Source organism: Prionailurus viverrinus, chromosome D3 (assembly GCF_022837055.1).
Source record: "Prionailurus viverrinus isolate Anna chromosome D3, UM_Priviv_1.0, whole genome shotgun sequence".
NCBI lineage: Eukaryota > Metazoa > Chordata > Mammalia > Carnivora > Felidae > Prionailurus > Prionailurus viverrinus.
Genome location: NC_062572.1, coordinates 29689816 through 29717438, shown reverse-complemented (window position 1 = coordinate 29717438; position 27623 = coordinate 29689816). Strand labels below are relative to the sequence as shown.

Sequence of the window (27623 nt, the reverse complement as noted above, 5' to 3'; positions counted from 1 at the left end):
AAAACTCAAGGAAAAATAACAGGAAAGTAATACAGAAAAATCGATAAAACAAAAAGTTGGCTTTTCACAACAATCAAGAAAACTGACAAACCTTAGACTGATCAAGAAAAAAAGACAAACCCAAATTACCAAAATCAGGAATAAAAGAGAGGACACCATTGGTGATCTTGAAGAAATTAAAAGGATTACAAGAAGAGTATGAACAATTTTATGCCAACACATTAGAAGACTTAGATGACTTGTATATAAATTCCTAGTAAGATAAATTACCAAAACTGACACAAGGAAGAAAATCTGAACAGATTTACAACAAGTGAAGAAGTTGAGTTCTTAGTTTAAAATTATCTCATAAAGAAAAACACAAACTCAGAAGGCTTTAACTGTTAAAGTTTATCAAATATTCAAAGACAATAGAAATATGAAGTCTCTCACAAACTCAGAAAGCAGAAGAGGGACCACTTCCCACGTCATTCTGTAAGGGAATACTAACCAAAGACAAAGTCATCACGAGAAAAGAAACCACAGACACTTATCACAAAAATGGAAGAGTCCTTAAAATATGAGTGAACCAAATCTAGCTATACATAAAAACAATTATACCCTATTACCAAGAGGGATTCATTCTAGGAATGCAAGGTTGGTTTGTCAATTCACATAATATATTACACTCTAAGGGCCCAAAACCATATGATCATCTCAACAGATGCATCAAATGCATTTGAAAAAGTCAACCGCTTCTCATGATAGAAGCTCTAAACAAAATAAAAATATAAGGGAACTTCTTCAACTTAACAAAGGGTTCATCTATCCAAAACCTACTGCTAACATCATATTCAATGATGAAAGACTAAATTATTTCCCCAATTTCAGAAATAAGTCAAGGATGTCTGTTCTTGCCACTTCTTTTTTAATTTTTATTTTGACAGAGAAAAAGAAAGAGAGAAAGAGAGAGAGAGAGAGAGAGAGAGAGAGAGAGAGAGAGAGACGGAGGGAGGGAGGGAGGGAGGACAAGAATGCACACACGCAGGGTAGGGGCAGAGAGAGAGGGAAAGAGAAAATCCCAAGCAGACTCCTTGCTGTCAGCACAGAGCACAATGTGGGGCTTGATCTCACCACCACAAGGTCATGACCTGAGCCCATATCAAGAGTCGGACACTCAACCTCTGAGCCACCCAGACACTCATGTTCTTGCCACTTCTATTCTGCCAATGCAATGTTGAAATAAACTGAATAGAATCCAGATGAGAAAGGAAGATGTAAAACTGTCTATATGCAGATAACCATGATGTGGTATATCAAAAATTTGAAGAAATGCACTAAAAACTCTAAGAATAAAGAAGTTTAGCAATTGTACAGAATACAGATGTATATATAAAAATCAGTTTTAAAAATGGGTGAAGGGGAGTAGAAGATACAGATTTCCAGCTATGGAAGATATAAGTCCCAGGGATAAAAGGTACAGCATAGGGAATACAGTCAATGATATAATAGCACTATATGGTAACAGGTGGTAGCTATACTTGTGGTGAGCACAACATAATGTACAGACTTGTGGAATCACACTAAGTTATACACTTGAAACTAATGTAATGTGTATCAACTATGTGTATCATACTATATCAGGATTTGTACACTAACAGTGTAAAACAGGAACATCTGGGTGGCTCAGTCAGTTAAGTGTTCAACTCTTGATTTTGGCTCAAGTCATGATCTCAGAATTGTGAGATAGAGCCCCATGGCTGAGCATGGAGCCTGCTTAGGATTCTCTCTCTCTCCTCTCTCTCTCTGCCCCTCCCCTGTGTCCTCTCTCACTCTCTCTCTAAAATAAAATAAAAATTTGGGGCACCTGGGTGGCTCAGTCGGTTGGGTGTCCGACTTCAGCCCAGGTCATGATCTCACAGTTCATGAGTTTGAGCTCCACATCGGGCTCCGTGCTGGCAGAGCCTGGAGCCTGCTTCGGATTCTGTGCGTCTGTCTCTCTGTCTCTCTGTCTCTCTCTCTCTCCCCCCCTACCCCTGCTCATGCTCTGTCTCTTTCTCTCTCAAAAATAAATAAATGTTAAAAAAATGTTTTTAAATAAAATAAAAAAATTAAAAAAAAAGAAAGTGTAAAACATCATTGAAAAAATTGAATATCTAAATAAACAGACATTCCATGTTGAATGACTAGAAAACTCAATATTGTCAGATGGCAATTCTTGCCAAATTGATTAATAAATTCAATGCAATCCCTATCAAAATCCTATCAGGCTACTTGTAGAAACTGATCCTAAAGCTTAAGTGGAAATTAAAAGGACCTAGTTTCATAGTTTCAAAAACTATTTTCAAAAATATGAAGTTGGAATACCAACACTATCTCATTTAAAACTTACTACAAAGCCATAGGGGCACCTGGGTGGCTCAGTTGAGCATCCGGACTTTGGCTAGGCTCATGATTTCGCGGTTCATGAGTTCAAACCCCACAATGGGCTTGCTGCTGTCAGCACAGAGCCAGCTTCAGATCCTCTGTCCCCCTCTCCCTCTGCCCCTTCCCTGCTTGTGCTCTCTCTCAAAGATAAATAAACATAAAAAAAAAATTACTATAAAACCATAGTAATCAAGTATTTGGCACAAGGTTGGGCATATGGATCAATGAAATAGAACTGAGTCCAGAAACAGGTCTATTTATATGGTTAACTTATTTTTACCAAAGTTGCCTAGATAATTCAATGGGGAAGAAGAGTCTTTTCAACAAATGGTGCTGGGACAACTGAATGCCCTTACCCCACTGAAAAAAGAAAAAGAAAAGGAAAAAAGAAAAAGAAAGAAGAAAGAAGAAGAAAGAAGAGGAGGAAATGAAGAAAAACCTAACATTTGCCATACACAAAAAGCAACTTAAATCAGACTATGGACCTACATGTAAGCGTTAAAGCCATAAAACAATTAGAAGAAAATATAGAAAATCATCATGACCTTGCACTCCTAGGCTAAGCATTCCTAGGTAAGACTCCAAAATCAAGATCCATTAAAGAAAAAAAGTGGTAATCCGGACTTTATCAAAAATAAAAAATGTTTTCTTCAAAAGATATATTAGGAAAATAAAAAGAAGAGCTACAAATTAGGAGAAAATATATGCAGATCACACAGTTGATAAATGATTTATAACCAGAATATACAAAGCACTCTTAAAATTCAATAATAAGACAAATAAGCCTATTAAGAAATGGGCAGGGCCACCTGGGTGGCTTAGCCAGTTTAAACATTCCACTCTTGATTTGGGTGAGCCCAATAAGTGAGTCATGATCTCACAGTTGGTGAGAATGAGTCCCGAGTTGGTCTCTGTGCTGACAGAGCAGAACCTTCTTGGAATTCTCTCTCTCCCTCTCTTTCTCTCTGCCCCTCCCTCGCTTGTGCTCACATTGTCTCTCTAAATAAGTAAACAAACTTTAAAAAAAAAAAACCTTTAAAAACTGGGCAAAAGATTTGAAGACATTTCTCTAACAAGATACATGAATGGCAAAAAAAAAAAAAAAGACATATAAATGACAAATAACAACATGAAAAGAAAAGACACTTAACATCCTTAGGCATTACAGAAATGCAAATTAAAACCACCATGAGGTATCCATAGGTAGCCTCTGGAATTACTTTAATAAAAAAGACAGTATCAAGGGTTGCATACATGTTACAAAAACTAGACTCCTCATACACTGTTGGCAGAAATGTAAAATGGTACAGTCACTCTAGAAAACAGTTTGGTAGTGCCTTAAAGAACTAAAAAAATTTACTGTATGATCCAGCAATTCTACTCCTAGGTATTTACCCAAGAAAAATGGAAATATACATCTACAAAGACTTGTAGGAAAGTGTTCACAGCAGCGATATTCTTAATGGCCAAAAACTAGCACCAATGCAAATGTCTATAAACGGATAAATGAATAAACAAAATGCGATATATCCATGGAATAATAAAGTTGGAATTTTACTCAACCATAAAAAGGTTGATACTGATACAAGTTACAATGTAGATGAACCTGAAACATACTATGCTAATTGAAGGAAGCCAGATGTAAAAGACTGTATATTGTATGATTCCTTTATTTGTAATGTCCAGAAATGGCAACTCTACAGAGTCAGAAAACAGATCAGTAGCTGCCTAGGGCTAAGGATAGAAGTGAAGAATGACTGCAGACAGGAACAAAGGAACTTTTTGGGATAGCAGAAATTTTCTAAAACCAGAGCATGGTGATAGTTCCACAACTCAATAAATTTTTTAACACTGACTTTTATTTTTTATTTATTTTTAACTTTTATTTATTTATTTGAGAGAGAGAGAACGTGTGCAGGCACTTGGGGGAAAGGCAGAGAGAGACGGAGAGAGAGAATCTTAAACAGGCTCCATGCTCAGTGCAGAGCCCAACTCAGGGCTTGATCTCACAACCATGAGATTTTGACCTGAGCTGAAATCAAAAGTCAGGCGCTTAACCAATTGAGCCACCCAGGCACCCTGACAACTCAATAAGTCTACTAAAAGTCACTGAGCTGTACACTTATAATAAATTAATTTCCTGGCATGTAAATTATACCTGAAAAAAATGGTTAAGAAAGAAAAAAGTGACTGGATTAGAAGTTCAACTATAGGATAGAGGTACCTTTTAGTTTCAAATAGCCTGGGATCATATAAGAAATTTCCTCTAATTCAAAAACTTGTCAAGTTGTCACTAGACTGGTTAAAAAGGACTTGTTTTACATGAGGTACAAAATATTTAGTGACACAAAAAGAATTAAAAAAAAAAATAAAAGAGACCAACCTCCTTTGGGAATCAATCCTCTGTCAGATTCCAATTGTCAGGGTGAAGGATGTGCTACCGCAAGGGGGTACCATCCCACCACCTCTCCCCTCCCCACCTGGGTCAAGTGCTAACTGCTAGGCTGGCACTGTATAGCCTATACTCAATCTACCTCTAAAAATTAAGGGGAAAAGGTAGAGTTTGTAAAAAGAAACACAAATGACTACTCAAAGTGCTATGTTTCATAATAACAGTAAGAAATATACTCGGGCCAATAATGCAAGTAGTCAGGAAACTTTTTCTTTATAGGGGCATACAAGATCTCTGTCACATATTTGTCTGTTTTTACAACTTTTTAAAAATATATAAACCATTCTTAGCTTGGGGCTGTACAAAAACAACAGGTTACCTATCCCTCACTTAGAGTATTAATGTTTCATTAAGATGATGAGCAACAGATGAGGAATTCTACCCCCATTTCCCGTCAAGGGTAAGAATGTATCTCCGGTTTTAAAATATTCACTACAAAGGCATCAGTAGAGACAGTCTGAAGAAAGTGTGGTAAGTGAATCTGCTCCAGGCTTCTCCAGAAGGATGGGCAGTGGCATGGGCTGAGGACCTCAGGAGCTCTCAGCCAGATAAAAGGACAGACTGCAAGGCAGACCTTTTTAAAAAAGAGGTACATCTCATGAAGAGCCCTTTTCCCATCACAAGACTTCACCAGCCAAAATGGGTAGTCTGTGAGATTTAAGACCAGGACCCTTGACTTCACTTTCATGCTTTCACACTGGCCCCTATGGAACTAAGTCATGTGAAACAATAAAATTATAATTAAATCATCTCTGTAATTTAGCCACTGTACAAATATCTTTTTTTTTTAAAGATACTTTTGCTTATTTTGGTCTAGGGTCTTTGAAACACACCACCACCACTTGCCAAAAAATTGTACTACAAGGGTCCAAGGTTATCCTAACAGCCACAAGATTGTAATAAAAACAGAATACTTAAAATTATATAACTTTGGTTCCACAGCTCACACTTCCTCATGCAAAAGAAAATAGCAGTCAACTGCCATAGATAAAGCAATTCATATGAACACTGAGAATGAAAAAAAAAAAAAAAAAAAAAAAAAAGAGCAGCGCCTGCCATCAGGAAGCTGGCCAGACCTCACAGTCAAACCATACTGCTCTCCTAGTGGACATAAACCATCTCAGAGGACACCAACCTCAGACAAGTCCCTCTGAGACCATGATAAAGTGAGACAAAGCAAGGCTGCTTCAGAATCTTATCTAAGTACAGACAAAAACAAGGTAACTGGGAAACCCACAAAATACCAAACAGCCATTCTCTTGGCTGAAATGCATGACTGCTACTTCTTTAACCAATTCCAGCTTTATCCTCACTCTAGTCTGCCCTTCCCCTATAGGTAAGATTTACTGAGACACCTAATCATAAAATTACCCCCACTTTCTAACAGCATCCAATCTTTCTTTTTTAATGTTTGTTTATTTTTGAGAGAGAGAGAGAGAGAGAGAGAGAGAGAGAGAGAATGGGGGAGGGGCAGAGAGAGGGAGACACAGAATCTGAAGCAGGCTTCAGGCTCTGAGTTATCAGCACAGAGCCCAATTCGGGACTCAAACTCACGAACCATGAGATCATGACCTGAGCTGAAGTCAGACATTTAACTGACTGAGCCACCTAGGTGACCCTAACAACATCCAATCTATAGCAAACTCCTGTTTCCTTAGACCATCCCCCAAATCACCCAACTGAAGCCCAAATCCTACAAAAGTTTTTTTCTAACACTCTCTATTAATACTGTGACACCTCCCAGCTCCCCATGGTGTGATTTCTCTCTCACTTAAACAAGTAGTAAACCCAACTTGTTCAACTTCGGGTGTGTTGCCACTTTGGTTGGAGGGATTGAGAGCATGTAAATACCGAGTTCTCTCCACTCTCCTACCACACTCCAACAACTCCCTCTAGGAGATCCACAGTGCACACCGGTATAGAGAATCATATTAGAGGACCAGGAAGACTAAATTGCTGGTTGTCTCTCAGACCCGCTTAGAATACCAAACAGCAAACACCACAACAGATAAGGTCTCTCAAAAGTATTGCAAAATAGGGGTACCTGGCTGGCTCATTTGGTAGAACATGTGACTCTCAATCTCAAGAGTCATGAGTTCAAGCCTGACATTAGGCATGGAGCCTACTTTTAAAAAATTAATTAACTAAAAAAAAAAAAAAAAAAGTACTGCAAAACAGAAAATGCAGAAGAACCAAAACAATCATGAAGAATCCATAGGGGTGCCTGGGTAGCTCAATCTGTTAAGCATCCGACTCCTGATTTTGACTCAGGTCATGATGCCACAGTTCAGGGATCAAGCCCCACACTGGGCTCTGCTTTGAATTCTTTCTCTCCGTCTCTCTCTGTCCCTCCACCAGGGGCACTCTTGCTCTCTCTCTCCAAATAAATAAACTTTTTAAAAATAAATAAATAAATAAATCCATAAAAGTTAGCAATTTCTTCAATTAAAATTAGTTTACATCGTTTACACTACATGTTCAAAAAAATACTTTGATAAGAAATAGAGTTCACAGAAAAAAAGTCATTTGAATAAAAAAATTTAGCTATTTTTTTTTAAATAGAAAGGTTATAACTCCCATATGTCCATTTACCTACTGAAAGGACAAAGTAGACCCTATTTCTGTAACAAAACAGAAGCACAGGCAAAGCTAATATTTGGCATTCACAAATTTTAGCTCCAGAAAGAGTTTTCACTTTTCAAGGTAAGTGATAATACATTTTGCATTAAATATTAACAAGTCCACTATATATATAATCCTTTCAATTTCCCAAATCATAGATTCTTTTTCTCAAAGTAACTAGAAGATTTCAAGCATCCAACATCCCCCTGAGTTCAGGGGAAGTAAAATTCTATTAATCAACAACTATACTGTCCTCAATGTGTTTCACAAGAGAAGCAGTACCTTGGCATACTCTAGGATCCCTGGAGTGCCACTGTAAAGCAGCCCATTATGAGCTCAAGGGCACCACATAGCCCAACTGGTAAACATGTGCAGAGTAGTATTGGCCTTTCCAGATGTAGCAGCCATGAGGATGAGACACTGGGCATGCACTCCCTCACGTATGGAGCAGTATGCATGATGTCACATAAAGCCCAGGTGCTCATGGGCCTCTCATTAAATAAGGTATGCAAAACAGCCTTGGCTAAAACTTTTGTAATTAAGTTTAGTATTATTATTATTTTTTTTTAATTTTTTTTTCAACGTTTATTTATTTTTGGGACAGAGAGAGACAGAGCATGAACGGGGGAGGGGCAGAGAGAGAAGGAGACACAGAATAGGAAACAGGCTCCAGGCTCTGAGCCATCAGCCCAGAGCCTGACGCGGGGCTCGAACTCACGGACCGCGAGATCGTGACCTGGCTGAAGTCGGACGCTTAACCGACTGCGCCACCCAGGCGCCCCATAAGTTTAGTATTATTGATGACACTTGGCTGTAAATTTATTGACAGCTGTCTGATATGGAAGGTAACAAATCAGATAAAGTGAGGTAAAATTCCTTTCTGAAAATACTATCAGGCTTACCTTTCAAAGCTATCACCTTAGAGGCTGGATTCATGATGGCACTTTCTGCAGAGATGGGCCGTCTGATTGGTGCCATTGGATCACTCATGTCAACAATCACTACCTGTGCCTGCTCACCAACCTTTTCTCGGACACATATAAACTTATCAGATTCCATGGTCAGTGTGCTGAATCCAATGTTGGCTGGATTAATTCCCAGGTTTTGGAGCTAAAGAGAAAAAGAAAACATTTGATTAAAATTAAGTTTTTCCTCTCTGAAACACAGTATATCTAATCCATTATTTAGCAAAGTCTAACAGAAGGAAGAAAAGTAAAACAAGAGTTTAGAAAACCTTGGGGGCACCTGGGTGGCTCAGTCGGTTGAGTGTCCAATTCTTGGTTTCCGCTCAGATCATGATCTCATGGTTCATGAGTTCGAGCTCTGTGTTAGGTTCTGCACTGACACCACAGAGTCTGCTTGGGATTTTCTCTCTCCCTCTCTTTCTCTGCCCCTCCCTTGTGCTCACTCTCTTTCTCTCTCAAAATAAATAAACTTTTTAAGGAAAAGGAGTTTAGAAAAAAATTGGCATTAAATAACTGAGGCAAACATTGACTTGTGTTTCTATACCTTTAATAGGTACAGGCAATGCATCAACAGTAGGCTGTGAGTCAAATCTCAAGGGGCTTATAATCATACAGACTGATGAAAACACACAAGAATAAGGATAATGCCAGGAGAGGGAAGGATGCCTTGAGCAATACAGACAGGTAGACATCAGCTGGGAGGGGGTGGAGGAGCCCACAAAGAATAACTCACAGATAAACCCACAGTTGAGGAGAGCCTCAGCAAGAAGGTGGTCTTGGAGAGGTGAAGGCAGGGGAAAAGAGGGGAAAGGAAGAAAACAAAAACCAGTTTCTCCAAAAGCAAACAGTAACAAAGATCTAGCCAAGAGTTTTTCTTTTCCTTAAAGCAACCCCACATATCATATTTGATTTAATTTCTCAGTCAGTTTAAATATTTCTTGGCATGCCCAAGGAAAAGTCAACAGGTCTGGTACATCTTTGGAGGTAGATGGATTGCTTGACCTTGTGTAAAACTTAAATCAGGAACCTTTCTTCAAAGGTCACTTTTATACATAGTGCTTGGTTTAAATAAGAACCAAGTTTATTAATGAGATAAACTTCAATGAAAAACCCTGGGAAAACACACACTCAAGAGAACCATGCTTATATCTATAAAATTCCCCTGCCCCAATTTACCTTACAAGGCACCTTTGTTTCTTTTTTTTTTTTTTTCCAACGTTTATTTATTTTTCGGACAGAGAGAGACAGAGCATGAACGGGGGAGGGGCAGAGAGAGAGGGAGACACAGAATCGGAAACAGGCTCCAGGCTCTGAGCCATCAGCCCAGAGCCTGACGCGGGGCTCGAACTCCTGGACCGCGAGATCGTGACCTGGCTGAAGTCGGACGCTTAACCGACTGCGCCACCCAGGCGCCCCGGCACCTTTGTTTCTAAACATTTTTCTGCTCAACCCAAACCTTACTGCTATTGACTAGACTCTAGTTACCTTGTGTGATCTTGTATAAAAGTTTACACTAACAGCAAAGATTGGGAACCACTTGTTAAAAATAATGATCAGTCTTTAGAAGAAGCACAGATGAGGCTATTCATACTGCCAGTATAATTTTTTATTCTATCATTTTATTCCCCAATGAACTCCTTAAAAGCAAGGATTATATCTTATTTGTCTCTTGTGGTACAGATTCTAGCACATATTTAATACTCCAGCTGCTGAGCAGGCTGCAGGACAACAGGTCACCTTATCTGACCTTTCTGCTAACCCAGGAGGGAAGTATGCTATGCACAACTTACACTAGTACAACACAAGACTTTTAGGTTAAGAAATCTTCCCAAAGCCACAATGCTGATTAATGATGGAGACAGGTGTGAATAAAGCTTGTATTCTAAACCACAATACTGTCTTGTTTGAAATTCCCATTTTATTTTCACACATCTGAAGTAGGAGCTTAATGTAGTAAATGCAGTAGTATAGTGAATCAAAGTTGAGACTTTCTCACAGCAAGTAATTTTCATACATTAATTTCATGAGTACTGAACACATGCTACCTGCTAATCACTAACTCTGAAAACAGTAAGATATATAAGATATAGTCACACCATCCAGAGCCCACAGACCATGGAGACTAACAATTATCAGTAGGAAGTTGCTGATAGGGAGACAATGAAAAGTTCCTTTGGGGGCAGAGAGAGGGAGAGAAACAACAGGGTGAAAGAATGTTCCCAGGAGACCTACCTAGTCTTCCTTTTTTTTTTTTTTTAAATTAAATAAGCATTATACTATATAGTAACATTTGGAGAGCCCCCTAACACTCAAGCACCCAACACTGTTAAATCTTTACATTTCAAAAAAAAAAAAAAATCTTTACATTTCAGAGCCATACACTTAAGTGGGCCTACATTTTCTAAATTTTCACTTTATTCTTAGTTTGGGGATGTTGGGTTAATATGGCAACATTCTGATTTCAACTCCAAATATCATCAAGAATTTGTACCCAATCTCTTGAGTACAGTAAGTTCTTAAATATTAATGATTATGTCCAGTTCCTTACACAAAAGCATATACACACATTCAAGGTACTTGGAAAAGGTAAAAGTACCTCACAAAGGAAGACACTGTTTTAACAGCTGAGAACAGTGTACCCAAAAATAAGTCAGAGACTATTAGAACTAGAAGGAAGAAGGTGGTTCTCAACCAGGGGTAGTATCCTGCAGTCTCTGGAAACAATCAGGGGCAATCTGAATTGTACAATGACTATAGAACACTACTAGTATTTAGTGGGCTGGGGCCAGGCATGCCAAACACAGGACAATCCCACAAAAAAGAACTTTTAGATATAAAATAGCAAATACCACTGAGTTTTACTCTATATGCAGAAACAGAGTCCCAGAGAAGTGGTGTGCCCAAAGTCATGTTTTCTCATTAGTTAATAGCTACAACTAAGGACTCCTGATTCCTATAATAATTATTCTGAAAGGCAACACAGCTACACATTTAAAACAATGTATATACAAGTTAAGCAAAAGTACACAAGATATTATTTAATAATCTTTTTCAGTACTTAAGACCTGCAATTAAATGAATCCAAATTCAAATCTGACACTGGGGAAAACATAAAAAGAAATTACTCATCCGACAACTCTGTGGTTTCTATATTTAAGGGGCTTAGGGACAGCAGTATGACTGGGAAGGCTGCAGCTGTGTTTATACAGGGCTGTTGGTGAAAACACCAACTGACCATACCAAAGAGCCAGAATGTTCAGTTGCAATAATATCCCAGGTTTTCATGTCTCTTGTCTCTGAAGATGCTAGTCCTTTCTCCTTCTGTATATGTCTCCTCAGGCTCATTCACTGCCTTATCACAGTGCCCATCAGGTGGACATTCAATAATTAATTAGTAAAGAAGTTACTAGTTTTAGGCAGTCAAGAAAATAATTTAATTTTTAAAAATAGATTTTGTATGTCAAACTTACCACAAGCTTTCTCTTAGCTTAAAGAGGGAGCCTTGTAAATGAGGACCTATGAAGAATGAGGACCTATGAAGAATGAGGACACAGAGGTCTTTCCTAGAACTATCCTAAAATTCTAAGACTAGATTAGTTCAGAACAGTTTAAAAACTACATCTGTGTAGTGCTTTACAGAACCTCTCTCAAATTACACCAATGTAGGTTTTCTGTATTTTAAAACCAACACATAAGACCCTATATTTATACGTGTTAAATGTCAACTAGTTGGATGCCTGCCTGTCAAGATCTCCTTGAATACTAATTTTGTCACTGAACTTTGCTAGCCCAACTCTGCGGCATCCTTCTTCAGCCAGCCAAGAGTTATGGTAATCTCTCCCTGGCATGGAGGCCACCAGCAGGCCTTAAGCAAGAGAAGCAAAAGAAGAAAATATGGAATAGACTGAAAGCAACAGATTCAACAAAGAAAGCAATGAAATACTTACAGGATGGGGGGCGGGGGGGGGGGGGGGGACAGGGTGTCAACAACTACTGCCCCAGAAGAATATCAGTAAGCAATACTGTCAAATATATGCTGCAATCTTTATATAATCTTAAAAGAAAGATCTTCAAATTCTGTTAAGTTACAAAAGTAAAAGGAGGGAATTTCATAGCAGGATTGAAAGAGATATGGTTTCCTTAATAGTGGTTTCTTCTGGGAAAAGGGACCCAAAGTTTGAACAGAAAGGTTTAATTTTCATTTATACTATTCTTCCTATGTGTGTGTATTACTTTAAAACTTGTTCCAAGCAGACTTTGCCCCAGCTACAGAATGTTTAAGAAACTGGTGGAGAGGGACCTTGACTAAGATCTTAGTACATAGTAACTCTTTTAATCCAATAAACTCAAAAAGTACTGAGAATCTTGTGCAGTTTAAGGATTTTGAACACTTAAATATGTTCTATGATCATAATTTATTCTTCCAAAGAGGACTTGCCCAAATTAATTTTATTCATTCATTCATATATAAAATACATATATATGTGTGTGTGTGTGTGTGTATACACATACACACACATACATACATACATACATACAGGGAGAGAGAGAGAGACAGCACACGAGCAGGGAGAGGAGCAGAGGAAAACAGACTCTTAAGCAGGCTCTACGCTCAGCATGGAGCTCAACACAGGGCTTGATCCCATGTCCCTGGGATCATGACCTGAGCTAAAAGCAAGAGTCAGACGCTCAACTGACTGAGCCACCCAGGCACCCCTTGCCCAAATTCATTTAATATTTGCTCACTTACCATACCACTGTTGTGGACAATCTCACAAAGGCTGACCCTTCCACACACCCTGGGTGACCACTTTGTAAATAAGGAAGTCAGAAGGTAAATGATTGGTCTAGTATCTACTTCCAACACAAGGATCATCAGTATACCAACATGCAAAATTTAACAGCTTACACAAGACCTTAAAAACATTTATATGGGTGCACAACAATTTCAGTACACAAAGAGCCTACTGTTGTTTGCCTTAGTGTACCAAAAACCGTTTCACAAAATGGCAACCTAAACCAAACATGTAGTAGGCTGTGAGTACACTGTCACCTTTCAGAGTGACTCCCCAGGGTCTCTCCAGCAGACGCAGGTGCTCATGAACTGTTTTCAGTTCAAGTTCAATCTACTCTTTAGAGTGCTGCCTTTCCTACTCACATGTAAAAGGCTTCAAACAACAAACTCTTTCTTTAATTATGAATGACTAAAAGATTGATTCAATCCAGCTGCGTGTGAGACTCATCTGGAAAGAAAGGCCAAAGTCCTCACTTCTCAGAGATTCTGATTTAGTGTTTAAGGTAGGCACCTACAGAGATGGGCTGGGAAGCACTGATTAAGACTAGTGACCACCTTGCTCCTATAAGTAAATTATATGTAAAATAGACCACCTCGGCAGACTCTGTATCTGTTTTTTGTTTGTTTTTTTATTTTTATTTAGACTCTGTATCGTTAAGAATATCACCTCAGAGATATGCTACATAATTGAAACCTTGAGGGAACATGTTTATATGTTCTCTGTTTATTGAGCTGTGCCACATTTCAAAACTCTTACAGCCATTCCTCTTCTGAATCAAGGTGTCATTAGTTCCTAGTCCTGTCTCTATTTTCAGCACAAACAGCAACAACCTTCAAACTTAGATATCCGAATATAAAAAAAGTTCAAACAGTACAGGGGCGCCTGGGTGGCTCAGTCAGTTGAGCAGTCCACTTCAGCTTAGGTCATGATCTCACCGTTTGTGGGTTTGAGCCCTGCATCGGGCTCTGTGCTGACAGCTCAGAGCCTAGAGCCTGCTTCAGATTCTATGTCTCCCCTCTCTCTCTGCTCCTCCCTTGTTTGTGCTCTGTCTCTCTCTCTCTCTCTCTCTCTCTCAAAACTAAATAAACATTAAAAAAAAGTTCAAACAGTACATATAATACAAGAAAAATATTTCTGCAGAACTAGTCTTCCTCTCAAAACCAGGGTGACAGGATAAATAAAGCTAAATAAATTGCTGCAATCTTAAGCTGAAGTGGAAGGAATGCTTTATTACAATGCATTAGATATAAAAGTACAGCTTCTGCTTTGGGCACACTCCTGAAAAATTGACTGTAGAATAAAAGTTCCTATACACTGATTTCTACTTTCCCACTGACCATTAGAAAACTATTGTTTTTCCTCTGGGGAAAATCTGGCCCAAGAATTTTCTTTAACTATAGTTTTACAAACAAAACACAAAAATAATTCTTTTATGAGGGACACCTAAGTACCTCAGTCAGTTAAGTGTCTGACTCTTGATTTCAGCTCAGTTCATGATCTCGCAGTTTGTGAGATGGAGCCCCATGTCAGGCTCTATGCTGACAGCATGGAACCTGCATGGGATTTTCTCTCTCCCTCACTCACTGCCCCAATTCCACTATCTCTCTCTCAAAAATAAATAAACTTAAAAAAAAAAAAAAAGAAAAGGATTTCCAGGGGCTCCTGGGTAGCTCAGTCAGTTAAGCATCTGACTTCGGCTCAGGTCACGACTCACAGTTTGTGGGTTTGAGCCCCACGTTGGGCTCTGTGCTGACACCTCAGAGCCTGGAGCCTGCTTCAGATTCTGTGTCTTCCCCTCTCTCTGTTCCTCCTCTGCTTGCTCTCGCTCTCTCTCTCTATCTCTCAGAAATAAACGTTAAAAAAAATTTTTTTAAAGAATTTTCATATGAAACAAACCAAAATTAAAAACAGGAAAAAACCCAATTGAGTCACAAATATTAAGTGATGTGATAGACAGAAACCATATTACTTAATGGGGCAGAAACAAAACGTCAGTGTGACAGGCAGGAGTACTCTCAACAAAGTAGACTTACAGTAAATTGTCACAGGTGAGCCATACGGAGTGTCTAGAAAGGCCTACCAACTTTGTCATTAGACAATCTACATTTTAACTAATCAGTCATCAGCTATACAAACATTTTAGTATGAAATTGACTTCATTCCTTCAAAGATCTCAGGGCCTATTATGTACCAGGCAGTGACAATACAACTGCAGATAGAAGGAGATCCTGAGCCTGCAGTCCAGTAAGGAAAGTGACCACTTATACACCATACAGTTACCTCCATCATGAAGGAAGCCCCAAAGCCATGGGGGCACACAGGAAGGGCTCCTAATTCTGACAAATCAGGGACAGCTTTCTGTCATCAAGCAGATAGATACCAGAGGGCTAAGTAGGACTTGGCTGGGTAATGTCTGAGGGGAAGAATGTTCTGGAAAGAGGCAACAGCATGTGCAAAAGCCCACAGGTAAGAATACTGGGCTCCAGAGAAGGCCCTGGAGGACAAGATGGGGGAGCAGCAAGAGAGCTGAGCAGGTGCTGGATTAGGCAGGGCTTTACAGGACATTTGGGAGTCTGGCATTTTCATCCTGGAAGAAGGAAGCGTTCATTGATGAACTTTAAGCAGATGTTTAACCTCTGCGATCTCTTTGCCCGTGTGCTAGAAAACAGAGGGCAAGACTTGAGGTAGGTGACCAGAGACAAAGTTAGTGCAGTCATCTAGGTGAGGAATGTTGGCATAGTCCGGGGTCATATCAGTTATGATGAGAATGGCAGAATGATGCCCAAAATAAACAGAAGAACCAAAAGGTTAGGAAGAAGTCATGGCTGTCTCCTAGGTTCATGGCTGGACACTGGAGAAGATACATGTTTGGTGAGAAAGAAGAACCCTATTTTGGAACATGTTATGTTTGAAGAACCTACGGATCATGCAATGGCCTTATCTAACAGACAGCTGTCATAATGCCAATAACTGACAAGAACAGAACATTTTATTATGTACTGACACTGTCCCACACCTTATTTTATCACATTTATTAACTCAAAACCTCACAATACCTCTATGAGGTAAAAACTATACCTTTTATCTCTATATTACAATTACAGAGATGGAGGCACAAAATGGTTACAAAATTTCCCTAATTCACTTGACCAGTAAGGGCCTGAGTCCAGATTCAAATCCTTACATTTGGCTTCAGTCTGTGCTTTTCACCAAAGGCTGCTATTGTCTCTCCCACATGCATCTCTGAGGCTCAGCAAAAAATATGCAGCCTGCATGGAAACACTGAGCATATGGGAATACATACAAATCACCCAGTAGAGCATACAGAGTGAAAAGATAAAGGGGCTCAAGAAAGACCCCAGGCATATGCCTAAGAAGAGCCCACAGGGGCGCCTGGGTGGCGCAGTCGGTTAAGCGTCCGACTTCAGCCAGGTCACGATCTTGCGGTCCGTGAGTTCGAGCCCCGCGTCGGGCTCTGGGCTGATGGCTCAGAGCCTGGAGCCTGTTTCCAATTCTGTGTCTCCCTCTCTCTCTGCCCCTCCCCCGTTCATGCTCTGTCTCTCTCTGTCCCAAAAATAAATAAACGTTGAAAAAAAAAAAAATTTAAAAAAAAAAAGAAGAGCCCACAAAGGAAACTGGGGAGTGGGCACAGAGGTAAGAGAAACCTTTGGGACACTGTGGTATAACCAAAAGCAATACAGAAAGGGACATGAGGAGGCAGTAAAGCACAGTGTCAGATGCATCAGATGTCTGTGATGCTGGGGTTGGAGTTTATTATTTTTTTGTAGCAGGGATTGGCAAACTACAGACTGTTTTTGCATGGCCCAACTAAAAATGGGTTTTACATTTTTTAGATGGTTTAAAAAAAAAGGAGGAAGGGGGTGCCTGGGTGGCTCAGTCAGTTAAGTGTCTAACTTTGGCTTGGGTCATGATCTCACAGTTCATGGGTTCGAGCCCTGCATCGGGCTCTGCTGGCAGTGCACAGCCTGCTTGGGATTCTCTATACTTCCCTCTATTTCTGCTCCTCCCCAACTCATGCTTTCTCTCTCTCTCAAATAAATAAATTAAAAAAATGTTTCTTATTTTTAAAAAAAGGGAAAAATATGTGACAAGAGACAATATGTGGCCCTCAAAGGCCTAACATACCTACTATCTGGTCCTTTACAAAAAAGTTTGCATGACGACTTGTGACCTTGGCAAGAACAGGTGCAGGGGAACAGTGGAGGCAAAAATCAGACTGCAGGTTACTGAGGAATATAAGGGAAGTGATGGAAGGATAAAGTAATTCTTCCATGATGTCTAGCTGTGAGGTAAGAGCGTCAAGGAGATAGGAGAGAGGGAGAAGTTTGTTTGCTGTAAAGATGGAGGTGATACCAGGGAAGAAGCCACCACAAGGGAATGGATGAAAACATAGGAAAGGGAAGATGCTACTGAGCAAGGCCCTCCTAAAAGGGGGAGGATGTAGGATCTACAACACAGAAAAGAGGAGGAACCCCACTTTTGAGATAAAAGGAAGGCAGAAAAGAGTGACTGCAGACAAGTTTGTAAGGCTGCAGGCATGAAGGTGAGGAATATCTCAGTTTATGACTTTTGTTTCTCCAATCATCTGCTGCCAGCAAGGGGGAGTAACAGGATCAGGGATTTAAGGAACAAGCGGAAATTTTGAAATGTCTGCAGCTACAGAGTGTACAGTCTAGAAAAACAAGGAATGCAGAGCAACCTCAACACCCGGTTAATGCTGGAGACCACAAGCCACATTTACATGACCTGTATGCTGCAAGCCACAACTATTTTCCAGATAACAAAATGTATCGCTTCAAGAAATGAACTTCGATAGGAATTTAAATGCCTTGCAGCTTACTTGCCTTTCGAAGAGAACATATTTATGTGGCTAAAGCACAGGCTTTGGAATCAGAGATCAGGGTTAGAACCCAAACTGTCACTTATTAGTTGTGTAATTTTACTTGAATTACTTAACCTCTCTGTGCCTCAGTTATGAGAAAGATTAAATGAGATTTATAAAATACATTAGTATAGTGATTTACAAAAGAAATGGCTCAATAAATGATCATATTATTATATCGTTATGATGAGCAGCAATGATAGTATTTTGATATTTCACATTACTGTCAGGAGATGGGTATTCAGGAGACTTCTACCTCCACACAACTGCAGCTATATCACTAACCAAGTGACCGCAGCAGGATACTCTGGTTATCAAGTTTCCAATCTGCATAATAAGAGGATCTGACTGTCACTATCAGGGCCTTTCCCATTTGGATAGAGTTAGAAGTGCTCTGTGCTGTGAAAACATGACCTTCCAATCCACCCCATTCCTTGGAATATCACTGTGTAGTACAAAGACCTGAGTCTGAATCCCTCTCTTGTTTGCTGAATGACTGGACCACTTATTTGACATCTTTGTGCCTTGATTTCCTCACCTAGAAAATAAAATAAATCATATGGATCTTATGGGATTGTGATGATTTAACAAAAAGCATAGAGACAATGGAAACTATTCATCTAGCCCCCACCTCCTCATCTATAAAATAAGAATCATATCAGCCTTCACAGGTGTGACATGTGCGTGTGATGTGAGTGAAACTGTGCACTGTGCCAGTACAGAACCCTTGGTCAAACACAGGCAGCCAATCTTTATTTTCGTGAGGCACAACTCTATTAGGAGAACTTAAGATACAACAAACTGGGACCTCATTAAAAAGCTAAACTTGGGGAGGGGGTATCGCATTAAAAGGTGTTATGAAAACACACCATGCTCCCTTTTCCTCTTTGGTCACACGATTTGACCATCCTTCCCCACGAGACCACCCCAGTGGCTGGGGTAGTCAACAGACGCAAACTCAGGTGTAAGGGTCGAGAGATGCAAAAACGGGGAAATTAGGCTCAGACACAGATTTTAGTGGTATAAAGCTTGCGACTAGAATCCGTGTGCACCGCTCGTCAGTCTGGTTAAAGCTCCCATAGGCACTGAAAGGGGACATTTCGGCAGATCTTCGGTTCCCATCACCCGGCGCTCTCAGCCTGCATGCCATCGAGGTCGGAGCCGCCCAGAATGGACTATCGTCGCTACCGGATAACGGGTTTCTGCGACCAGCACACCTGGCGGGGCCGCACGTGCGGGCCACCGCGCCCTCCCACTGCACCGGCCGGCGCGCCTCGACACCGACCAGCACTCCCGCCCCACCACCCGCCCCCCCCCCCCCCAGCCGGCCCGAGTCTGTGCGCTGCGTCGCCTCCACCCGAGTAGGGGTCGAGGGCCAGGGGCTGGAGGTCTGGGCAGCCGGCCAGTCAGCGGCTCCTGCCGGGTCCCTGGAGAGGTGGGGTGGCGGAGGGCGCGGCTGACATACGGAGCGCTCGACCCGCAATGGAGTCTGCCCGGCCTCGGTGTCAAGAGCCCAGGCCTCACCTGGAAGTGCTCCTGGAAGCGGATGGGGAGGATCTGCGCCATGGCGGGCGCGGTGCCGAAGCGGCGGCGGAGACAGAAGCGACGGTGGCGGCGGCTGCGGTGGCGGCAGCTCCCCTCACACTCTCAGACAAGCGGCGGCGACAGCGGCCGCGCAGGCGCATTACCCCAGCCCGCGTCCGGCACGCGCTCCCTACCGCATAGCCCCTGCGCGGAATCACTCCGCCCGCTGCCTGAGGGTCCGCGAAAAGTAGTTCCGCGCGTAGCCGCACTTCCGGCACCTGGGAGTAAGACCGGGTATTCCCTTCTCTAGGGTGGTGGTCACGGCTGGTGTGTGCGGGAGAGTGGAGGGGTAGTAAACTAACGCCTGGCCGATGGCCTGGGCAGGTGTGCGCGGGAAAGTGGAGGGGTTTCGGGCTAACCCCTAGCTAGTGCCCAGGAGGGTGTGCGCGGGAAGATCGACTAAGTCTCTGGCTGCCGCAAGCCAGTGCTTAGGACAGGTGTGCGCGAACGGGGACTAGGCGTGGGATGCCCTCAGCAAATTTCCTGTGGGATAGAGTTTTCAAACAGGTAAACCAAGACTCGGGACTGCCCTTGCCTAGAGCCTTCCATATGTAGGGGGTGGCGGGCAATGGGGGAAGTTCTACCTCAAACTCTGGGCAGTTAAGAGACACCCTTTTATTCAGGCACAGATGTCCCAAAACCACCGCGAAAGGAATCTCAGAAGTATGTGTACCCCGCTCCTGTAGGGAACCTTTCCTGGCTCATGCAGTTTCTAGACAGTGCTATATGAGAATATCAGTGCGGAGAGCCTGCAAAGATCACATCTAGCAGCAGATGACCAACCCAAGGCCACTGAGGGTCACCTGGGTTGTCTGTGGTCACGCAATAGTAGTAGCAGTTCCGGAACTAGAGTCCACACCTGCTTTGCCCAGCGGTCAGTTGCTTTCTGAGGCACCATTTGACGATGTGTTTTGCATGCAGATGGCTCAGCTGCAAAAAAGAGGTTTGTCAGGGAAGGGAAACCTTTGGTATTCCGTGTACGCATTCCCACAGTGTAATGGATACCCTGTATGCTTCATGTTGCTCACTGGTAATTTTAAGAAATTAATAGTCAACCGTGAATGACACAGTGATTGTGCAATTATTTGCTTTATAATCTAGTATCATCCAAAAATGTGTTAAAGAAGAAAACAGACTGCTTACTTTCAAATTAAATCTCTTTTCCAGTGTCAGCCAAAACCTTTGCAGACTGCCCTTTCAACATCTGTGTAGCCTCATCATCTAACAATAGAGCCGACTTTTGCCATGGGTAGTACTACTCAAATCTCTCCATGTTGGCAGTAATGCCTATGACCCCGAGTACTCTGTACACCAAATGCTTTAATATTAATAGTATCGTTCCCTAAACTACCATCTTCCCCCCAGGGAGAGTGAGGCTTAGGGTCAAAACTAAAAACTTTCACCCTAGAAGAATTTCAAGAAAATTGTGGTTAAGCAAAATGAAAGGATTGTTAATAAGTCTGGACCTCGCTCTGTGTCTATACTTCTAAAGGAACTAAACATTCTGATTTAAGGATTCTAGTACTCTCACTGCTGGTGAGTGACTTACATATTATATACTTACATATATAACTGTATATACATATATATATACATTTATATATATATGCATATAAATTGTTCATCAGCAGGTCAAAAACTTGGATAATGCTGTGATGGAAGTGTATGACGAGGGCAATTTTGTGATATTTATGCATGTACACTTTAGTGTCCTACCAAGTGTATCTATTTTACAGTTACTCTTGCAGACCTTCATCCTACAAATAAAATTCCAAGGAAAATTAGCAGTTCATGGTAAAGATAGATAGATAGATAGACAGACAGACAGTCCCAGACACATAACCACTCAGGGAAACAAGCCACTACAACAAAGAACCAGGAAGACCAAGAAGCAGATACAGACTCACAAAAGTTGAGAAAATGAAATTATCACAAACAACTTTTTCATTATTATATTCAATATATTACAAGAGCTAAGCAACAGCTTAAAAATACTTGTGGGGAAAAAATACATGCAGGAAACCTGAAACTAAAGAATGACCAAGCAGACTTGAAAAAGAACCAAATAGAAATTCTAGAAATGGAAAATGTAATAGAGGACAGTAAAGCCTTGGTACAATATTGTAAGTGGGCCCCAAATTCTCTAATTGTATTGTGAGGTAAAATGAGAATAGAGGAAGGACAAGGATGTGACCCGTATCAGTCAAAATCCAGTTAGGAGACAGAAACCACACTAGTTATTTGAACAGAGGGAATTGAATGTAAATAAGAGTTAACATGAAATGAAATTATTAATTAAATAACTGCAAGGGTAAAATAAGAGCACCAAGTTATCATGGAGTTACAAGTGTAGGAATTAGCTACCACTCCTAGAGCTCAAGGATGAATAGAAAGAACCTGGAAATATTCCAACTTAGAGGAAGTCCTCTGCAGAGCTGGAACTCAGGCCTTTGGGGAGAGGGGCCAGCGTTTCTAAGCCTAGAGGAAGGGTCTCTATAAGACTTGTACATACACTGCTAGTGAGGGGCAGTGGAGCCAAGACCCAGACCTCTGAGAAAGAGATGCCCTGAGGCTGGTTCTGTAAGTCTTGGAAAAACTTCAGACTGGATTCAGCCTCTTCTGAGAATAATCTGTTCTGTCTTGTTGAAGAAGTGTAGCTGAGGTGATGCTCATGGAAACATCCTGTAGTCACTCTTCAGTGTCCTGATGGGCAAAGTCTAATGGAATATCGGCCAGCACAGACATACAGTTTCCAGAGTCTCAGCCCCAGCACCACAAGGCAGTTTATATAAGCAGGGAGAAGGGGGGGAGGGGGGCAGAAGGAAAGAGAGCTGAAAGACAAAACTTAATAACTGGCACAGGAAACAACATGTTGTATCCCAATTAAAATTCTCATTGGACCTTCAGATAAGTGAAATAAAAAAGCCCATAGAGGACTTCTGTTTCCAGAAAGCATCAGAGAACTAACAAGGGAATGAATAATTATGAAGCCAATATCCAAGAAAAAAAAGGAAATGAGAGAGGTTGGCCTGGCCTTTGGGATGCTTTTTCCTGAGGAGAATCTGCCAAGCCCAGTGGAATGACTGAGAAGCTAGGACTCTGAGCAGAATTTTTATCACACTTATAACCATAGGGGGACAAAGTTTAAGTCTGGGAACCATCAAGGAGGTACCCTCATGTATGGTTTGGGGACCGCAAATTGTTTGGGATGCCATTCAAATCATGTTAGTCTTTGCCAGCAGCAAACATAAATTCTCTTGGGAGACAGATAACCTCATGATAGGCCTCACGTTGTTTCTGCCATTATTCATATGCAGTGATCATGCTCAATCAGAAATAAGTAGATATCCAAGGAGGTAAGACAAGTGATTATAAAACAAGAGAAATAACAGAAAAACAGATCTATAGAGGTCTAGATAACGCAGTTTTCCCAAAGACTTTTTAAGGGCTGTACTTAATTTTATCAGACCTGTGAACTATAAAGATACCCAAATGGGGGCACCTGGATGGCTCAGTTGGTTAGGTGTCTGACTTTGGCTTAGGTCATGATCTCACGGTTTGTGGGTCCCAGCCCCGTGTCGGGTTCTGTGCTGACAGTTCAGAGCCTGGAGCCTGCTTCAGATTCTGTGTCTCCCTCTCTCTCTGCCTCTCCCCCATTCACCCTCTGTCTCTCATAAATAAACATTAACAAATTAAAAGAAAAACCAAATGGAAATTCTATAACTGAAAAATATAACTGAAATTAAAAATTCAGTGGATAGTGCTTGTTAGCAAGTTATACGTAGCTGGAAAGAGAAAACTAATGAAGTTAGAGTTAGGTCAGAGTATATATCCAAATCAAAGCACAGAGAGAATAGGATAGGAAATACAGAATATAGATGAATAGAGAGGATACAGTAAGAAAATCTAACATACATGTAAGTGGAGTCCTTGAAGTGGAGAGGATGAGGCAAAAGCAATGTCTGAAAGAATAATGGCTTGGAGTTTTTTTAAATTGATGAAATAGATCAAGCCTCAAGTTCCAGAATCATTACATATTTCAATCAGAATTCATCCAGAAAAAGCAGATCACACTTAGGTATATCATAGTAAACTTGCTGAAAGCTTTTAAAAAATCTTAAAAACAGCCAGAGTGAAAAGACAGATTACTTTCTAAGGAGCAGTAATTAGGCTGAGAACTGACTTCTCAAACAATAGAAGCCAGAACACAGAAGAACCATATCTTCAAAATGTGAAGAAAAAAAAGTTAACCTAGATTTTATATATGAAAAAAAAATCCTTTAGGAATGAACAGGAAATGGTATTTGCAGACAAATGAGATCTGGGGAAGTTAATTACAACAAAAACAGTTAAAAACAACAAAAAAACACTACTAGATTTTCTTCAGGCAAAAATAAAATGACCTCAAATGTAGAATCTGAGATAAAGGAAGAATAAAAGTCAGTAAGAAGAATGTGTTGGTAAATCTAAATGAAAGATGACTGTATAGCATAAAATAATAATAACAATGCCTCTGGGATTAAAAAAATATCAGAATTAAAATTAAAATGTATGAAATCATAGTATGTATCTCAGGAGTGGAATAAGCTGATATAAAGTATTCTCATATCAAAATCCAAGCATCATCTGAGAAAAGGGTATGGAGAATTTAGATTTGTAGTAGATTGAATGACTGGTCCCATGTCTTAATTCTCTGTAGTAGGATTCATCCGTACTCTTGCCATGGTTTTGTCATGAACTAAAGTGCCTCTTCACACCTTGGTTTCAGGTGTAGCCCTGTGACTGTCTTTGGCTGATTGAATGCTGGCAGGCATGATTGAAACAGAGGTTTAAATGCCCTCTATTGTTTGGCTTGCACTCTTGAACTTCTGCTGTATCCATTAGTACATGTCCCCAGTAGCCCCAGCTTTTCAGCTTGAAGCTCAGAATGGAGCATGTGGAGAAGAGCCAACCCCAATCTGAAGCCTGGATGCAAGATTAGTCAAGATCATCCAAACCCCAACCAACCCACAAACCTAGAATGAGATTAAAAAAAAAAAAAAAGTACATGTGGTTATAAGCATAAGCCATAGAGAGGTTGAGGCTGTTACATTATTGTGGCAATGTGATAATTTCATTATTGTGGTATTATTAACAGATACAGAAATTGGTACCTGGAAGTGATGTACTTACATATCAAAACCCAGAAATATATGGCATTTCTTTGGGACCAGGTGGTGTGATAGTAAGAAGCTGTTTAACAAAACTGAAAAAATGGAGATCTGTATTATTAACTGACAAAATTGACTCTGGTATATGTTACAGGTTAAATTATGCTCCTCTGAAATTCATATGTTGAAGACCTAACCACCAGAATATCAGAATGTGACTATGTTTGAACATAGGGTCTTTAAAAAGGTAATTAAGTTAAAATGATGTCATATGGGTGGACCTAATCCAATCTGACTGGTCTTTATGAAAAGAGGGGATTAGGACACACACACAGAGAAATGACCATGTGAGGACACAGGGAAGTGAAGGCCATCTACAACCCAAGGAGAGAGACCTCAGGAGAAACACCCTGTTGACAGTTTTGTTTTTGTTTTTGTTTTTGTTTTGAACTTCCAGAATTGTGAGAAAATAAATTTCTGATGTTTAAGCCTCCCAGTCTTTGGTACTTTGTTATGGCAGCCCTAGTAGACTGACTGAGTATCTTGTGAAAAAGCAAATGTATCTAATGAACTTTTATCATTGGGTGAAAAGAATAAGGCAAATATTGAAAACAGGGGTTGCTTCTAGCTTCACTCAATAAGGTTCTACCACATACACACAAAAATGCCCTCAGAAAATGACCAATTTGCAAGCTGAATTTAAAAGCAATGGTGAGAGTGGCAAAGTTGCAGTGATGGAAAATGAGACTTTCTAAATCAATCAAATGTGAACCACGCAACCTCAGGAAGAAGTCCATATCTAAAACTTGGCCAGTAAGACATTGGCCCAGGGTAAATATCAATTGAAGGTGTAGCTGTGACATGGTTTGTTAGGGTGGCACCTGGTAGAGTCTTTCAGCTGGATAAGAGCACTCCTATAAAGATTATGTTTCTGTAGAAGCCTAACATGCTCAAAGTAAATTCACAGATGTTTTGAAAAGAATTTTGGGAATGGTTTTTGGCACGTAGAGTTCACTCATGACTTTGGCACATGGAATCAAATACATGGAAAGCCCACTGTAATGTATGAATGTTTGTGTCCTCTCCAGATTCATATGTTGAAATCCTAATTCCAAGATGATGGTAGTAGGAGGTAGGTCTTTGGGGTGATTAGGTCATGAGGGTGGAATCTTCATGAATAGTAAGATTAGTGCTCTTAAAAAAAGAGGCCTGAGAAAATTCCCTTGACTTTTTTACCCTGCAAGGACTCTGAGAAGTTGGCAGTCTGCAACTTGAAAGAGGGCCATCACCAGAACCCAGCCATACTGGCACCTCATCTTAGACTTCCATCCTCCAGAACTGTGAGAATTAATTTTTGTCCTTTATAAATCACCCAGTCTGTGGCATTTTGCTATAGCAGCCCGAAGACTAAGACACCCACAAAGGTTTTGGAGTGGTATTGGTAAAAGCACTGCCACACTAGACTAAAAAGACAGTGATGCTGTTTGAGATGAAAAAGATGTCTGGGCCCTGAACTTTCTGCAGGCTGAGTATGCTAAGAAAGCTATCAACCACTATAAGAGCATTTTCTTTGATGTCTTCTTCAGAAGTGGCCAAGGAGAATGATGGAAAATCAATGATCTCCCAGAGGGTGGAGCCAAGAAGAGTGGACAATGGTGAACTGGGGAACTGTTCACAAGGACTATTTCCTACTCATAGGGTAGGGATGCCTGGCAACTTATTCCCAGAGATATTTTGTAGTTTTTAAGGGCCAGTGACCATTTTGCCTCTCATTCTTCCACTTTGCCACTCTCATTCTTTGCCACTGGGAGTATTTATTGCAGTACTCCTGTCCCTTTTCCACCAGTGGATGTTGGGTGGTTGGGACAGGGAGAGGGGGCAAGTAACTTGTGTAAAATTTTAGTGTGTACATCTATGCACAGCTGATGTAGATCTTGAAATCCTGGACTTCAAGGGTCATGCTGTGATTAATGGAGATTTTGAGGTCTCAGGATGGGATGAGCATATTTTTCATGCTGAATTAAAATGAATATTTGTGAACAAAAGTGTGGGTTGAGATAGTTTGGATTATTATTCAAGTAATAGTTACTTTCTACCCAATCTCACTATTGAGATGAAGTACAACTTTCCCATGGCAATTTTAGGCTTAGCCATATGACTTATTGGGGCCAATGGAATGTAGATGGAAATGACATGGCATGAGTTCTATAACTGGTCCTTTCAAGACATCAGTTACTCTTCTGAGAGCTTCCTGCTCCATCATGAGCAAAACATGCCCCAGGTAGACAATGTGTCTCCTGTCTGAACCCCCAAAAGAAGTGCATGGACAAAAGACAAAACACAGATCCTGCCCAAGGTTAGGAATATAATAGCATAAAAGCAGGATGCCAGATATTGCCCTCAGGGTCAGGATGACTCATCAGCAATCCAGCTCCACCCTGAGAGGACATCAAGAAAGCTGCCTAGGTGGTTTAACAGGGCAAGGTGGGGAGGACAGAGCTCTCTCTAAGAAGTTGTAATGATAAGCCAGGCCTTCTATACACTGACAGGCCAAATCTGTATCTTTTAATTTGTCCATAAAACCCCAAGCCATGACTTTAGTTTGTGGTGCTCCTAGACTGGTAGTGCCACCTAGGGGCCTGGTTAAAGCAATTCTAGTGACCTTCAGAGAGGCATCTTCATCCTACACCTCAAAACTGTCTCACTGATAATATTCCAAGGAGATTAGTAGCTCACAGTCAACTA

At 40.7% G+C, this 27623-nt stretch overlaps 1 protein-coding gene across 5 annotated transcripts in view; it reads right to left on the bottom strand.

The window, feature by feature from the left end:
• CLTCL1 (clathrin heavy chain like 1) overlaps window positions 1-20721 on the bottom strand; it is a 104720-nt gene extending 83999 nt beyond the window's left edge. For 2 of the 5 annotated variants that reach the window (XM_047827658.1, XM_047827661.1), the window contains exons 1-2: window positions 19669-19887; window positions 8383-8590 (exon numbers count right to left, since the gene is read on the bottom strand). In XM_047827658.1, the coding sequence (XP_047683614.1) occupies window positions 8383-8590; window positions 19669-19710 (250 nt within the window). In that variant the 5' untranslated portion in view covers window positions 19711-19887. Of the gene's footprint in view, window positions 1-7762; window positions 7862-8382; window positions 8591-19668; window positions 19889-20531 lie in introns of those variants that run through there. The other 3 variants (XM_047827660.1, XM_047827659.1, XM_047827662.1) reach the window with 3 other exon arrangements.
• Between the last annotated feature and the right edge of the window lie 6902 nt (window positions 20722-27623).